This window comes from Myodes glareolus, chromosome 3 (assembly GCF_982192425.1).
Source record: "Myodes glareolus chromosome 3, mMyoGla1.1, whole genome shotgun sequence".
In the NCBI taxonomy this organism is placed as follows: domain Eukaryota; kingdom Metazoa; phylum Chordata; class Mammalia; order Rodentia; family Cricetidae; genus Myodes; species Myodes glareolus.
In genome coordinates, this window is record NC_142028.1 from 6,176,600 (window position 1) to 6,193,802 (window position 17,203).

At 48.5% G+C, this 17,203-nt stretch overlaps 1 protein-coding gene across 1 annotated transcript in view; it reads left to right on the forward strand.

Annotated features, from left to right (window-relative positions):
• Itpr2 (inositol 1,4,5-trisphosphate receptor type 2) overlaps nt 1–17,203 on the forward strand; it is a 422,198-nt gene that overhangs the window by 189,461 nt on the left and 215,534 nt on the right. Inside the window, exons 32-33 of the mRNA XM_087903959.1 lie at nt 1,715–1,840; nt 15,913–16,041. Of these exons, the coding sequence (XP_087760085.1) occupies nt 1,715–1,840; nt 15,913–16,041 (255 nt within the window). The remainder of the gene's footprint in view (nt 1–1,714; nt 1,841–15,912; nt 16,042–17,203) is intronic.

Consider the following 17,203-nt stretch of genomic DNA (forward strand, 5'->3'; position numbering starts at 1 on the left):
TGTTTGTAACGTTCACCTGGGGGTCAGACGTCTCCCCTGGTAATATTTATGATGACATCACATATTTAGTAGAAGCATTAACTGTACTTAGCTATGTAATCTGTGAAGTGGAAAAGAATACAAAGATCCCTAGTTTTTATTTGCACAGAGGGAAGTCAGTTCCCTCCACTAAAAGCTATAAACGTCTCTTAAAGTCTGCACATGGTGGTGGGCTTGCAGGGGAAGATTCTCTTGTAGCTTTTGAACAGGAACCTGGTGGCTCGTTGGCGAATCAGTCATTGATTAGAAAGCCTAGGCCGGTGCTGCAGGAGCTCACATTAGACTCCATGCATTCACCTTGCTGCAGAGAACATGCGTCTTCCTGAGGCCGTCCCCACACCATCTCTCAGCCTCGCTTCTACTTCAGCTTTGATGTTTGATGCAAAATGCCTCGCAGAGGACGATTATGGGTTGAGGAAATCTTTCTACTAGTGAGGCTTCCAGGAACACACAGTGTAATGATTTCTTTCTTTTCTGCTATTATGGTATGCATGACAGTTCATAAATATGTTTATACTCCAAAGGACATAAAACCCAAAGGAGTCAGGGGAGTTTTCAGTCCCTATTCAAGTAGCCCTGCGCCACGGCAACACAGTCACGGACCTGAAGGAATATTGATGTGACATCATTAACGTCTCAGTTCAAGGGTCCTCCATGCCTGGGGGTGGGCTGAGACGAGATGACAGAGAGGGGTGGGGTGGAGGAGAGGACCATGGGCTTGGCCCTTATCTGAGGTCCTGGTTTGGCCACGCTTCTCAGGGCCCCGCCCTTCCCGTGTTCACTGGAGTCTCCCACCCCCACACCTTATTGCTTCAGAGAGTTCTTGGGCTGTGCGGATATGGCCACCCACATCTCTGATGGAAAGCTGACCGTTTGACTCTCATTAGCTCTCATGCCTTCCTCAGGAGGATCAGCTCCAGGAGGGTAATGGCTAGGTGTGGTTCCAGTTGTCCAGCAAATTCAACAGTGAGTCAGGATCCTAATCCACTGGTTCCTAATTGTGTGGCTGACCCCAGCAGTCACTCAACACTTCCAGCATCCAATGCCCACAGTTTTACAGTAAAATAATCACTGCATCTGTAGGATTATTAGAGAGTTGCAGTCAGTAAGAGGAGGCATGGGAAAGGCCGAGGGGTTTCACGCGTGGGGGACGCCGTATGTCCAAGCTGCTGTGGAGACGATGGTTGTCGTGTGGCTCAGCTCTTTTCAGCCCGTGACCAGCCTCAACACGGCACATGCCAGTGATGATTTCTTTTTCTAGACTTCAGTGGCACAGCTGGGAGCCCTGCAGGCAGGAAAGCTTGCCCTTGGGCCTTGTGGTTCTGACTCAGAGTCCAGGAGGAATCCCATGGGATGACTGACAGGATTTGCTTCTGTACACAGCCTTTGCTTGGAGACTTCTGAGTTCTTCCGAGTGTCTCAAGGATGCTCGGCTTGCTTTGAGCAAAGCTCTGATTTTCACAGCAAGCTCTGGGCATAGGGTAATGGAATGCTAGACTCCGGGCTTCGCTGGTCCAGGGCAGACGCTGTGAAAGGGAAGAAAGCAGGGAACCACACAGGCACCAAACAAATTGTAATCTACTGCGGGATCCCAGCCGGATGCCATTCCATGCTGTAGAACAGAAGGCCGTCGGTGAAAACATCCAACCTGCCTTTGTGTTTGAAACCCGCCCAGGTCAAGATTGCGTACGTGAACTTCGTCAATCACTGCTACGTTGATACAGAGGTGGAGATGAAAGAAATCTACACAAGTAACCACATTTGGAAGTTATTTGAGAACTTCTTGGTGGATATGGCAAGGGTAAGTTAAATGCTCTTCGTGTAGGGTAAGAGCATCGGTATTGATCGGTATTGATTTTGATTGAGCAGTAAATTGATGAACATTTGCAGTTCACCCAACTGCATTTTGATTTAGTCTGTTTTATCCGTGATGCTGTGGCTGAGTTCCAGGAGATCGTGGGTGACCTGCAGCAAGGTAACGTAAACCAGAGCCCTAGTATGGCATGTGCAGTGACCGGTGACGTGTTTAATTTCTACCTGTATAAATGACCGCATTTGTCTGCTACTAAATGAACTTCTAGGAGCCTGGCTACATGGTTAGAGGAACCTTTTGCAGAGGCGGTTTTCAGCTTAACCTCTTGCCGTGAGCACAGTTAAAGCCACAGAAGGAGGAGACCTCGAGTGGTCCAGGGGGACTGTGAGCTCCTGACCCCTGTTACTGTCTTCCCTGGCTCTGGTCATCTGGTCATCTGAACCTTCATATATGTTCCCCAAATCATATTCGGCTTTTTACTTTGAGTCTGTTTCCTTTTTCTTAAACTGGGAGGTGGCTTGTGGTACTGATGGCATTTTATAGTGTATACCGTCTGGTGTGTGGCACTGAGAGCATCTTATAGACACTGCCTGACGTGTGCATCTGCTCTGGGAAAATGAGCAACAAGGAGAGGTACCATTTACCCTTTTGTGTCTTCTCTTTCACATGACAAATCATTATCAACATCCAGGAACCTTCTTTTTTATGTCATTTTCTAACAAGGCTTCATTCCATAGCACAGGTTGGCCTGGAGTAACTCAGGCTAGCCATAAACTCATAGCCATCCTCCTGCCTCAGCCCCACACGTGTTGGGATTACAGGTGCGAGCCACCATGCCAAGTTCTCTCATTTGAGTTTAAAAGTGACAAGATGTGAAATCTGAATAAGGGTTTTTCTAGGAAAGGCAGTGTATCTATAGCTCCTTAGACCTCACACACGTTAAGGTGACCTATCCAGTCCTTTGGGCCTTCCTCCTTCCCCCAGTGCTGGTAGCTTACACAGTCCTCACCTGGATGTGTTTGAGGATGGGGACTACCGAAATCTTACAAGAATGATTGTTTGCCGTATCCGGTGGTTCATGGCCTCCATTGACTCTTTCTGGAGGAGGAACAATGAACTATACACACCAGAGTTCCCGCTGTAAACCCAGCAACATCCCTGGATGATATAGTGGGTCAGCCCTTCCAGGTCAGGAAGTCTTCCTACTTAGTCGGGGTTTCCAGGCCGAACGTGCTTATTTTACTGTTGGTGCGGTAGAGTGGGTGAGAGCTTCACTAGGTTCAAGTACGCGCGAAGTTAGAGACTTTCTGCGTCCTGTCATTTTCGTGAGACCACCTAGAAGTCACTGTGCCCTTTCTCAGCTAAATCGCAGCGAGAAAAACCACCCAGTTCTCCCACATTTAGCGCGTACCACTTATGTTTGTCGCCACTGACCCGGGAAAGCGTGACTCTGACCAGCTGCAGGCAGCTCCCGAGTCCTTGAAGCAGAGGATAACTTCAGGGCTGCACGTGCAGAGAGATGCTAAAGAGCTTCCAGCCGAACGCGAACGTGCATCCGCAGAGCCGCCTGGCGGCACTGATGTGGATACACTGAGAAAGGCGGAGGGCGTGTTCTCCGTAGTACAGGCTGTCACACTGAAAAGGAGCTTATCTTCATTTCTTAAAACCAAAGAAAGCTGACCCAGCTACCCCTGGGCCCACACACTCTTTCCCCTTAGGAATTCAGAAGCTGTGAGCCTTTTGTTTTGAGTTTGCTTAAGTGGATGATTATAAAGTGCCGTCCATTACATAAAGGCTCTGGGAGACTTCCTGGAATTCCCACCTGTCTGCCCCGAGTTGACTGCAGGTTCCTCTCAGGTTCTTCTTTGTCCTCCAAAGTCCTTCTCCAGGGTGGACATGAAACCACCTAGCACTTTCTGGAAGAGGAAGCCCAGGGCAGAGGGTCCCTTCCTCCCTCTGCAGAAAGGTGAAGGAACCCCTGAAAACTGAGCCCTGCTCCCCTGAGTCCCGGACGAAGCACATGGGAGACAAGACACTTGAAACAAGTCTTAAGCGGCACCACGGATGGTTTTGGGGCGCCCTGAGAGCCATTGCAGTGGAGTGTGGCAGCTAAGAGCACGGGGTCACAGGAATTAGTCAGACCGGGGTTCAGATCTAAACTCTGCTTTTCTCTAACCACCTTACGTATATATTGGGAAGGGGACTGTAAAGGTTCTGCCCCTGAGTCACCGTATAATAAATACATTTCCCCCGGGAAGAGCTGGTGAGGTAATGCACCACGAGCTCTTAGTACATACTGCACTTTGCAAAGGGCCTGGTGACGTTATACCATGACCAGGATCATCACAAAGGCATGAGAAGCCTTTTGGGCAGGGCAGTTTCAGGAGCTTCCCCAAGACCTAAATGGTATTGAGAGTGAGGTGAAAACAGACTGTCCACACGGTCAAGAGCCAGGCGAACATTAACCTGGGCTTGCATGAGGTCACGTATGCATGAACCCAAGCATACATATAACCAGACCTGAAGGACACTAGAAATGTTTGAAGCCAGCTGTGTATAAAGCTGGATACGAATGAAGCTGGAAGCTGAAAAATGCACGAAGCCAGCTATGCATGTATCAAGGTATGAATGAAGCCAGACCTGCAGGGTACTAGACTGTGAAAGAAGCCAGCTACACGTGAGACTGGACATGAATTAAGCTGGAAGCTGAGTCTGCACGAAGCCAGGTGGCTTAGTTAGAATTTCTGTTGCTGTGAAGAGACACCATGCCACAGCAATCTGGCTTACAGCTCAGAGGTTTAGTACATTTTCATCATGGCAGGAAGGATAGAGGCACTCAGGTAGACACGGTGCTGGAGAAAAAGCCAAAAGTTCGACATCCAGATCAGGAGGCAGCAGGAAGAGAGAGCGACACTGGGCTCACTGAAGTGCTCCCAACATGTCCTCCAACAAGGCCACACCCACTCCCACAAGGCCACACCTCCTAATAGTGACACTCCCTATGACCCAATGGAGTTCATTTTCATTGAAACCACCCCCACCAGGTGTGTATGAAGCCAGGTATGTGTGAATTCAGGTACATGTGAAGGCTTTTGTAGAGGTCACTTGGCATAGACTGCTACAGAGGAAAGGCATCAGACTCGGGTGCTCACAGCAAGCTTGTCAATCCCTGGAGCGACTGATTAGGAGAGAGGGGAGCTTGTGAAGAGCTGTCCTGTAAGACCAGATATGGTAGGGGTCAAACAGGAGAATCATCAGAGCACGCGGCTTGGTGCCTGACATGGCAGGGGTGAAGAGGAGAGTCACCAGAGCACACATGGCAGGGGTGAAGAGGAGAGTCACCAGAGCACACATGGCAGGGGTGAAGAGGAGAGTCACCAGAGCACGCGGCTTGGTGTCCAGTCCTAGCTTTTAGCATCCACCTGGAGAGTTGTAAAAAAGATGTCATTACCATGTTTGGCACACTTTGGTTTTCATTTCTGCACAACTTAAAACTTAAAGACTCTTATACTGACTCCGTGTTTCCTTTTTTATAGCTTCTGCCTTGATTTTACTTGGGCATCAGTTCAGTTAAGCAGAGATGTAGTGTAAGTCAGGAGTGTATACCCATCCTCCCATCATGAAACTTAGGAAACGTCCAGTGGCCTCATAATTTTGCTCCTGGAGTCCAGGTCGTAATTTGCTAGTAGATCCTCCTGTTCGTTACAGAATGGGAAGGAAGGCTCCTACGCTCCCCAACCACCCTCCCATCTCCAGCAGCTGCTCAAATGTAGTCTTCATGTTTCCTACTATTTCCCCCATGACTTTACTGATTCTTTTTAAAGTCATGTCTGGTGCGCTGTTTCCACATCTTTGGATTCCCTCTAGCCTGCCTGAGCCTACACAATTGTATTTCCGTAGAATTTGGGGAACAGTTTGTCTAAAAAGACAAATGAAGTCTCAACGTCGGCAACCACATAATGTCTGCTTCCTTCCCATGCCTTTCCGTGGTCATCACTGCCAGGTTTTGGGGTTCTCGGGGTTCTCGGAAAGCCCTCTGGAGTCACCGTTATTTGTATCTTCTGTTTTCCTCTTCTTGGGCTTTATCCTACATAAGGGACAAAGACCCATATGAGTGGGCCAGTGAGAGGGCTCGGTGGATAAAGGAGCTTGCTACTAAGCCTGATAACTTGGGTTTGATCCCCGGAACACATGTGGTGGAAAGAGAGACAAGGCTCCGGCAAGTGGTTTAATAAATTTAAAAATAATTTTAAAAAGGCACATAGAAAACCCTTCCTGAAGGATAGCCTTTAATAAGCTGCGTTATATCATTTCGCCTTGTCACCTTTCTGATGTCCTGACAGAGACGGGGCCCATGAGCTGTAATACAGCACACTGGGACAGTCGCCAAGCTATTAGACCCAGAAAAGTTGTCTCTGTCTTTCAGAACATTAACGACAGCCCACTTTGATCTATGTTCTAATGCAGCTGAAATTGGTGCTTGTGGGGCAGAAATGCATCTCTTCGTCTTGATAACTGCCTGCTGCTGCAGTCAGGGGACTCAGGTCGTTATCAGGGGTGCCTAGAAGGGGCGGGCGATGGTCAGTGTCAGTCTCAGACTGCAGGGGGATTTTTCTGAAGATGTTCCCAATTCTGCCATCCCTTCGAGACCTTCCAGCAGCCAGCTGGACTCTGAGTAACGTTCCGTCAGAACAAAATTACACCAAGAAATAATTTAGGATGTCCTGTCGGTCACCGCTTAACAAGACAGATCAAGGTACCGTGTTGTCAGACAGATCATTTGGGCCATTTGCTTGCTTTCCTGCCAAGTAGAAGTTTGGAGATAAGTAGAGTGTGTATCTATTCTGAAATGTGCTTCCATGTGGTCTTCGTTAGATAGATTAAGCAGATGTCCTATGATTTGTTGATTTTTTTAAAAGTTGAATGGATCATTAATAAAATCACTTGAGAGTGTTCTTTTCATGTGGCCCCAGAAGCTAGTGTGGCAGGGGCCTGGAACTGTGTCTTCTGTGCCTGTACCCTCTCCGTGTCACCTAATTTTTATGCTGAGTGACAGTGATGGTGCCTGCACCAGAGAGCTGTAGACCTCCCTGACGAGTGTGTGGTTGTTCCTCCTGACGATTGTGTGGTTGTTCTTCCTCCTGAAATTGTGTGGTTGCTCCTCATCCTTACAACTGGATGGTTGTTCCTCATCCTGACAACTGGGTGGTTGTTCCTTGTCCTGATGATTGGGTGGTTGTTCCTTGTCCTGAGGATTATGGTTGTTCCTTGTCCTGAGAATTGGGTGGTTGTTCCTTGTCCTGAGGATTGGGTGGTTGTCCCTTGTCCTGACGATTGTGTGGTTGTTCCTCATCCCTTACTATATGCTTTGTGCTTCATATCATCGGCAATATCCATTCTAGTCCATCAGTTCTCAGCCCCTTCCCCACGTGTGTATCAGTTCATGTGTGCAGGGTGCATGTGTGAGCAGGTGTGTGTAATGGGTGTGTGGAGATTAGAGGTCAGAGGTCTCACCCATCTTAGTTTTGGGGACAAGGTTTCCCACTGAGTCTGTCACCGATCCTGCTAGACTCACCAGCCAGTCAGTGGATTCAGGAGGCGCCTGCCTGTTTCTGCCTCCTCAGCTCTGGAGTTTCCCGTGTGTGCTGGCATACCAAGCTGCGTTTTTTCTCTTTATTAATGTATTTTGGGGCTTGAACTTAGGTCTGTATGCTTGTGAGGCAAGTCTTTGCTGACTGAGCTCCTTCAATCCTTCATGTGTCCCCAGGGTCATCAGTCTATCTGTCACCGTCTATCTCTCCCATCTTGTTGGTTCTTCTGTCTCTGACTGGTTCACCTGTGTCTTTCCACTTTCAGACTCGGACCCCGGACTGATCCCTTCACTGTCCACAGGCACTTGCTTCCTGGGATCAGCAGCTCTCGAATTTTGATCCCAGGTTGAGTGAAGCCTCGGACCTTCTCTGACATCACTCTTGAATCTGTGTGTTTACGTGACATTTCCACTCAGCGGTCTGATTTCAAACTCCTTATTCACGCTCTGCTGCACACCCACCGTCTCAAGCTATGGGCTCTTAGCAAATGGTAGCTCCAGCACCTGCGCGTCGCATCCAGGCAGACACTGGGCATCGAATGCAGACGCTACTTTGTACCCCCTAAGTCTGATCCCTCACCAAATGCTGCAGGTTCTAAAATACCATAAATCTGACAAATTCTGAACTCTTATGTCATAATTGTCCACATCTGGAGGAAGAAGAGGAAGGGTGTGTGTGTGTGTGTGTGTGTGTAGAGAGAGAGAGAGAGAGAGGACTTACTGTCTTCTCCTTGCAGCTGTCTCTCCATCCTCTCCAGAGGATGGTCTCTGTTCTGCTTCTGCAGACACTTTCATCCCAGCATCCCAGCCTTCCGAGGGGCTTGGCCCAGGATCTGCGTGTCTTTGCTTTCTTGTCTGTCAGATCGTGTATTTTTTGCTTGTGTCTCCATTGCAGTGTGTGGTATAACTTGAAAGAGGATGTATTTTAGCTCTGGAGGCTTATCCGTTACAGTTGGGAGGGCTTGTGGAGGGGGCAGCTGTCCACCTTACGACAGAGAAGTCACATGACATATGACAGATACGTCATGAGAGCAGGGAAAGAAAAAACCAGAAAGAACAAGACACAGCCCCGAGTGACCTCTTCCTCCTGTTGGGCCTACCCCCATCACCAACTGCAAGTGAACCTTTGCACGGATAGTTCATGTTCAGACCTGAATCCTCCTTCCGTGCCCCTCACAGCTCAAGACACACTCACTCCATCTCTGAGTTCCCACGGCTCTCAGAGCTCCCGTGGTGCTCAAAATCCAAAATCTTCCAAAAGTTTCCTCTGAGGCCCAAGGAAAATGCTGAGCCCTAAGCCTGTGCAGAATCAATGTTGCCTCCTTCTAAGGTACAGTGGAATAGAGTGTATGCTTCCATTCTGTAAGGTTGGAATAGGCGAGCAGCAAGGAAGGGGTGGACCAAAACAGAGCTGAGACACAACAGGGCAAGAACTGAACCCTGTAGCTGTGGATCTGGTTCGGGGCGTGTGGTAGCATGTTGCAGATTCCCAGGGTGAAGCGGCCCCACCCATATAGCCTTGCCGGTTTAGCCCATGTGCCTTCTCTTGGGTTACTGCCTGTGACCTGCTCAACACATGTTCCTGGTATCGCTAATGGTCTTGGATCTCTAGAGAAGCTTAGGTTTCATGCTCATAGCTCCATGTGTTGGCATTCCAGGGGCTGCCGGCACAGACTCTCATTCTGGCCCACAGCACTGCCTGCCTTCCCAGGCTTTTCTCTGAAATATGGGTGGAAGGCTCCACAGCTCTGTGACTTTCATATTCTTCATGCTCACAAAATCGGCACCACATGGTCATGGTCAGGGCCCACCACCAGCTTGAGCAATAGCCACGGGAATGTGGCTCGTGAGTACCGTGGCCTCATAGTGCCTGGCTGTCTGGATGTGGTAAAAGCTGGGTGAGCAACCTTATGGGAGTTGGTGCTCTCAGGCGTCCCTCTTGTCTTGGGAGTCCTGTAGACACGTCCACACACGTACATCTTGAGCTGGTGATGGATGGTTCGCTATCATTTCCTGACATCCCTCAAGATAGCACTGTTCCTTTGCAAAGCCCAGAACGTTTTCAAAATGATCTTGTCTACATTTCTCTCCATGTTGTCTGTGTGAAATATTCTGAGAAAAGCAACATAGAGTTTATTGTGCCATACTGGTCCAGCTGGGCAGTCAGTAGTGACAGGGAAGACATGCAGTGCAGGGAAGACATGGTGGTGGCTGGGAAGACATGACCGTGGCTGGGAAGACATGGCCGTGGCTGGGAAGACATGGTGGAAGGAGCAGGAGGCCACTGGTCACATTGCACCCACACTCAGAAAACCGAGTAAACAGATAAGAGACCACTATATAGAAAGCCCCAAGTCTTGTCCCCCATGACTTCTTCCTCTGCAGAATGTCTAACTTCTACAGGCCCCACAAAAAACAGCATTGCCAGCAGGGGACCAGGTATTCAGATCTGTGAGCCCGTGGGAGATGTCCTTGGTTTCGGGGGTTCAGTCCATCACAGTAGGAAGACATGGCAGACAGAGGAATTCTCATCCTGGGCTCAGGAAAATGCACAGAGGGAAAGTCTGTGCTTCCTGGCTTCCCCCTTCCCTTCTCTATCCTTCCAGGCTCCAGCCTGTGACACGATGGTGCCATCCACACTCCGGGAGGGGTTTCCTTTTAGTGAGTTAGAACAGAAGTGGAGGCCATGGCTCATGTCAGGGAAGAAATTTACCACTGAGAGGCAATGGAGTAAATCCTCTAAGTGAGAGCAGCGAGAAAGCAGAGGAGCTGTGCAGTATGCTCTGCTGATCAATAAATACCATGTAGTGTGTTCTGCTGATCCATACTGTGTAGTGGGCTCTGCTGATCAATACCATGTAGTGTGCTCTGCTGATCAATACTGTGTAGTATGCTCTGCTGATCCATACTGTGTAGTGGGCTCTGCTGATCAATACCATGTAGTGTGCTCTGCTGATCAATACTGTGTAGTATGCTCTGCTGATCCATACTGTGTAGTATCCTCTGCTGATCAATACTGTGTAGTATATTTGCAGATCAACGCTGCAGGGTCAGGTAGGTGGGTTTTTGAAAGTGGTTTGGTGGTTTTAAGATGTTCATGCATAACAGAACACACAACTGAAATGGTGATATGAAAAATATTGTCCTGTAAACAATGTGTGCTAGTTGACACAATCCTAGACATATCTATATATCTAGGGAATTTTAATTGAGCAACCACTCTCTAGAGATCAGTTTGTAGGCATGTCTGTGAGGCATTCTTTTTATTAGTGACTGATGAGGAGGGCCCAGCTCACTGTGGGTGGTGCCACCTGTGGGCAGGTGCTCCTGAGTTCCAGAAGAAAGCAGACTGAGCAAGCCATGGAGAGAAAGCCAGTAAGCAGCACCCCCTCCATGGTCTCTGCTTCAGTTCCTGCCTCCTGGTTCCTGCCTTGACTTCCACTCTGACTGTCCTTCACAGTGGACTGGGACCTACAAGGTGATATAAACCTTCTCCCCCCCAAGTTGCTTTTGGTCATGGTCTTTATCACAGAGATAGAAGCAAACCAAGGAACAGTGCAAGAAATGTGAAATAAAGTAATTTTAGGGACCATTAAATTGATAGAAATTATTATAACTTGCAAGTGTAGCAGTTAATTCCAGTAGGAAACACAAGGCATATTCTAGAGGTGTGGGTGGATCAAAGAGTGTGAGAAAGGCTAGGTGAACACCCAGGAGGCTAGGTGAACGTCCAGGAGGCTAGGTGAGCATCCAGGAGGCTAGGTGAACGTCCAGGAGGCTAGGTGAGTGCCCAGGAGGCTAGGTGAGCACCCGGGAGGCTAGGTGAACGTCCAGGAGGCTAGGTGAACGTCCAGGAGGCTAGGTGAGCGCCCAGGAGGCTAGGTGAGCGCCCAGGAGGCTAGGTGAACGTCCAGGAGGCTAGGTGAACGTCCAGGAGGCTAGGTGAGCGCCCAGGAGGCTAGGTGAACGTCCAGGAGGCTAGGTGAATGTCCAGGAGGCTAGGTGAACGTCCAGGAGGCTAGGTGAGCACCCAGGAGGTTAGGTGAACGTCCAGGAGGCTAGGTGAGCACCCAGGAGGTTAGGTGAACGTCCAGGAGGCTAGGTGAGCGCCCAGGAGGCTAGGTAAGCACCCAGGAGGTTAGGTAAGTGCTGAGGAGGCTAGGTGAACGTCCAGGAGGCTAGGTGAATGTCCAGGAGGCTAGGTGAACGTCCAGAAGGCTAGGTGAGCGCCCAGGAGGCTAGGTGAACGTCCAGGAGGCTAGGTGAATGTCCAGGAGGCTAGGTGAGCACCCAGGAGGTTAGGTGAGCGCCGAGGAGGCTAGGTGAGCGCCCAGGAGGTTAGGTGAACATCCAGGAGGCTAGGTGAACGTCCAGGAGGCTAGGTGAACGTCCAGGAGGCTAGGTGAGCACCCAGGAGGTTAGGTGAACGTCCAGGAGGCTAGGTGAGTGCCCAGGAGGTTAAGTGAACGTCCAGGAGGCTAGGTGAGCGCCCAGGAGGCTAGGTGAGCACCCAGGAGGTTAGGTGAGCGCCGAGGAGGCTAGGTGAGCGCCCAGGAGGTTAGGTGAGCGCCCATGAGGTTAGGTGAGCACCCAGGAGATTAGGTGAGCACCCAGGAGGTTAGGTGACTGCCGAGGAGGTTAGGTGAGCGCCCAGGAGGTTAGGTGAGTGCCGAGGAGGCTAGGTGAGCACCCAGGAGGTTAGGTGAGCACCCAGGAGATTAGGTGAGCACCCTGGAGGTTAGGTGAGTGCCGAGGAGGTAAGAATAAGTCAAAAAAAGTGTTACCACCCAGAGGCCAGGAAGGCAGACTGGGAATCCTTGAAGCACAGCTGGGAAGGATGTGAATCTAGAGAGCAGTGGACCCTGTTCAAGGAGATGGATGCAGGCAGAGTCAAGTGTCCTCTCTGTAACTGGCCAGCGCCCTTAGTTAGCTGAACCCCTGGCTAGCATCCCCAGTTAGCGGATCCCAGCCACAACATGAAGGCAAGAGCTCGCTGCTGTTAACAAGGGCTGTCCCGCGTGTCCACAGATAATCTGGCCATTGCATTACAGATTGATTTCAGAGGATCAGCTGAGCATGCAGTGTGGGCCTGTCTACACACCCTCATCTGACGAGCCTCACTTTGAAAAACAAGTCACAGAGGAGAAAGTGAAATCAGTGCTGTTGTGTGATTCTTCATAATAGCCAGCATACGTGAATCAAAGAACACCACGTGAAAACCAGCAGGAAGGAGATATTCCCTTCAGAAATGATTGGTCATTTTAAAAATGTGGGCCTCAGACTAATTTCAAAAATGAACTCAAGCAGGATGGTGCATTGAAATGATCGAAACGGTGCAGATTTTTCTAGTGAGAGCCCAGGTAAGGGCAGCACATGGGAATATTTCACAGGGAGCAGCATGAGGTCATCAATACAGTCAGACAAGTGAAAGCTTAAAGGTGTATCTCAAACATAGAAAAGATTTGATGCGACGTTATTTTGCGCTTTTTTCATCCTTTGCTTTCAGCTAAGAGGCAATAAAAGTAAATTTTACAACTGGATAAAGAACTTGAACACTATTTATTAGTCCCCCCTTTTTTTCTTCCTGATAATTCTTTTTCAAGATTTTAACAAGTAGGACCAGTGTAGGATATAAACTAAGTATGTTTTTATTCAGTATCTCAGAGGGGAATGGGTCCCTATGGCTTGGTAAACACATTGCCCAGGCTTTAGAATAAAGCATTATCTAGGTAATGTTTTTTAATCTACCAGCGCAAAAGGAAATTTCTGGCTGGTGCTTCGCCGGTGTCCACTTCAAGCAATGCAGCACAATGTCCAGCGAGAGACCCCTCCCCCACTGCACGGGCCACGCCTGGACAAAGGTCCTGGGGCTGATACGTGAATGCTGGACAGCCACCTGCTCAACCAAAGGGCAGCTTTAGCTCACCAGACTAGTTCAGACATAGTTCAGTGTTTGGAAGAGGCCAAAAGAAGTAAAATCTTAACTGATGAAAGTCAGTTTGATATTAGTCCTGGAACCTTGTTAGATTTTAATCCTCAGCGTGGCCCACAAATACAGCCCAATCTAAAGTTAAACAAAATGAAAGTCAGAGTCATGTGTCAGACTTCTTTATCTTAGAGACATTCACAGTAATTCTCTCTCACATACAATTTCACTCCATGTGGTCCCATGTCAGAGGCGTAAAAATAAGAGATAGAAAATTCCAGAAATGAAGGGTTCATGCTTTTTAAATTCTGAGGAGTGTGATGCTATTCCACGCCCTCTGGTCCAGGACATGTGTCGTCATCTCTTTGTCTAACCTCTCCGTGGTACACTGCCCTCCTTGGTGACATCATAGGCCTCTTGTCCTTAGATCACCTGTCAAAGTACTGTGTGGCTGTGTCCAGGCAGACCTCAATTTACTTCATCATAGGCCTGAAGTACGGGGTGGCAGTGAAGCCAAAGAGAGTCTGCATGGTGCTTCTTGTAAGTGAGAGATAATGAAGTGAGAGAAAGAGCAGAGAGAGAAAAAAGGAGAGGAGAGAGAAAAAAATTCACTTATATTCACTCTTATTGTGATATAATTTTTAAATTTATGTTATTAATCTATTTTGTACCACATTTGTGAATTAAATTTTTTCATGTCATACACACACACACACACACACACACACACACACACACACACACACACACATATATATATATGAGATGAAATAAATATAGAGAGAATTTGGTACTTTTCTCTGTGGTCATGGGGTATAGCCTCCGTGGTAGGACTGCCTTGAACATCTTGTTCATACGGGAGCTGTTGCTAAGACAATGGCAGAATTCCATAATTAGATAAATTTATTCCCTTTAAATCATACGGTTTCCCCCAATAGCCTGACACTGTGAGTTATGCTGAAACCCTTTCTGTTCTGAGAATGTTATGTAAGTGTGTGTTGTTTTGGGGAGAAGGGAAAATGAACTACACAGATGGAAAGGGGTTTAGGACACAAACCCTGCTCCCCTCCCCTCCGCACATTTAATTCTGGTGTGAGCAGCCCCGTTCTCCCAGCTGGAAGCTCTGGGACACATGGTCTGAGAAGGGAAGTCTCCTCTTATGGAACTGTGTGAAAAGCTTTAGAGTGGTATCAAATTAAACCACATCCACTTGTTCTTTTGATGAAGTCCCTTATGGAAAAATCAGACGTCGCGGAGAAATTTTTTTGCCCAGGGACATCTGGAGCTGATGGCCACCATCCCTGGCCTCTCACCCTTTTCCCCTGTTTGTTTTCTTTGCCTGCCTCGGTTTCTAGTTTCTCTCACACCCTCCGCTCCTGCTCTCTCTCAGTCCATACTTCCTGTGTGTTTTCAATCACGACTCTTAGCTTTCGCAATTCACCGGCCTGACTTGGAAATACAGCTCGGCAAAAGTGCAGGGGCAGCCGGCTGCTTAGGCCCCCAGCTCCAGGGCTGGTCTGGCCCTTGGCCTGTCCTGCCGCGGCCCCTGGATAAGAGAGTGTGGGAAAGCTTTAGATCTATGTTTCCATTTTCCTCGCTTTTCTGTTTCTGCGATGAGATGCCCGAGAAGACGCTCGAGTGTGGGGGCTTACTTCAGCTCACAGTTCCGAGGGTACAGCTTACAGGGGGGGAAGGATAACAGCAGGTGACCGAAGATCGGCAGACCTGTGCAACTGGGGCTCCTCTCCTGATCAAACAGGAAGCAGAGAAAAGACAGGAAGTGAGGTGGGTGGGGCTCTTATCCTCAATGCCCAGATCACAGTGAGTGAGCTGCTTTGTCCAGCAAGGCTCTACTTCCCAGGCATATCCGACCCGTGGCCACTGGGCTACAGTCCACAGAAGACAGCTGTGAACACAAAATTCATAAGCTTACTTAAGGCATGAGATTTTTTTGTAAGTTGATAACAGATGTGTAGGGTAAACTTTGTATAAGACAGTGTCCTGCCAACATGTGAAAATGTTGGGCACACCTCTACATTATTCAAAATAGCACCACTGACTGGGGACCCATGGGCCCGCAGAGGACATCTCACATGCAAATCTCAGCACCCCTCAGATGGTACCTGTAGCCTCTTCACGTGGGCCCAGGTACTGTAAGGGGAAATGCATGTCGACGAAGGTCACCACGAATTCTTCTCATCCCTTTGTACTCATGATGGCTTTTAACTCTTTGGATTCCTCTCAGGGAGTGGAAGTGGTTTTCGTCAAAATCAAGTTTGGGGACCAAGGGGAAGGTTGGCCTGGAAAAATAAGGAAAACAAGTTAACACAGGGCCTGTGGACTGAAGGGACAGCGGAGGTTGAAATGACGGAGAGACTTAAGGGGAAGCTGCCACGGATTGGTGTTTTAGTGGATCTGGACGGAAACCATCCCATCTGTAACAGCTTCACAGAGTACAGAAATGGCTGTGGAGAACTCTCGGAGGGCAACGTTGAGAAGGTTCCACTACCGACTCATAATGCAGAGACTTGGCTTTCTCTCCAGGTCTGTAACACCACCACCGACAGAAAACACGCAGACACCTTCCTGGAGAGATGTGTGACCGAGTCAGTCATGAACATCGTGAGCGGCTTCTTCAACTCGCCCTTCTCAGACAACAGTACCAGCCTGCAGGTAACTGAACCCAGTGCTAGGAAACTAATCTGGCTCGGTCATCCCTTCCGACATCCGGAGAACCACTTGTCTCTTGCATTACTTAGCGTCATCCCCTTTCTGACTTGGCCAAATTTTAATTTAGTATTAACTTATTCACAATAACACAGAGGAGTGGGTTTCACAGTGGCATTTCTGTGTGTGTACACTGTTATATTTTCTCACACCTTCTCTCTCCTCTCTTCCTTTGGTCCCAGTGTTTCCTGTGTGTTTTCATTTGCTTTAGTGTCTCTTAGCTTTTGTAATTTTGCCTGTTCTGACCCACTTTGAAATTTATACTTTAGCAAACAATCCAGTTTATACATCATTTAATCAGATTGAAAGATCAGAGACCCCCCATGTCCTCCCACGCCCTCTCCCACTTGGTGATCACTCCTCGAACCCTAACGTCATTTTACATTGAGAGACCGCCTCCTAAAATTGAGTCGTTTTTGTTTTAAGCACTACAAGGTATTTCACATCTGTAGGCAAAGGACCAAGTGATTGTCCAGATGGGTCAGCACCTGGGCAGCTGCTGCCTGTTAGTAATTTATCCTAAAGGTTAAAAACATTAAGGTTTTCAAGTCTTCATAAATACTTAAAAACATTTGCAGCTTCCATCCTTAAAAGTCTACAGATGAGGAAACGGCCAGATTCATGGCAGCATATCTGTAGATGTTTTATTAAAATGTGTGCTTCACAAGGAAAATTAACGACTAAGAAAGATGACGCTCAGTAAGCATAACACCACAGGGTCGCACTGAGTGTCCTCTTGTTTCGTCCGTGTGGAGAACACAATTGCTCAACCCTATGTTCCATGAGTTACCAGCTGCAGATTCTGCCGTCCTTCAATCAGTGACAGCAGGAAACGTGCCCTGAACATGGACAGTTTTGTTCACTGGTCTCTAAATGCACTATAACAGCTCTTTACACAGTACTTACCTTTTTTAGGAATTATAAGTTGGATACACAGATACACACAGTTTTATTTAATGGGTTTCCGCATGTCGACTCTTTTGGTGTCTGTTGCCGTGAGGGATAACGTCTTGAAGGTGTAGACCTCGGCTTTCTCTCCACTGGATGTGGTAGTGGGCCCCTGCAGGGTCAGAGACAGGGACACCCTGCAGCTTAGTGACCAGGCAGG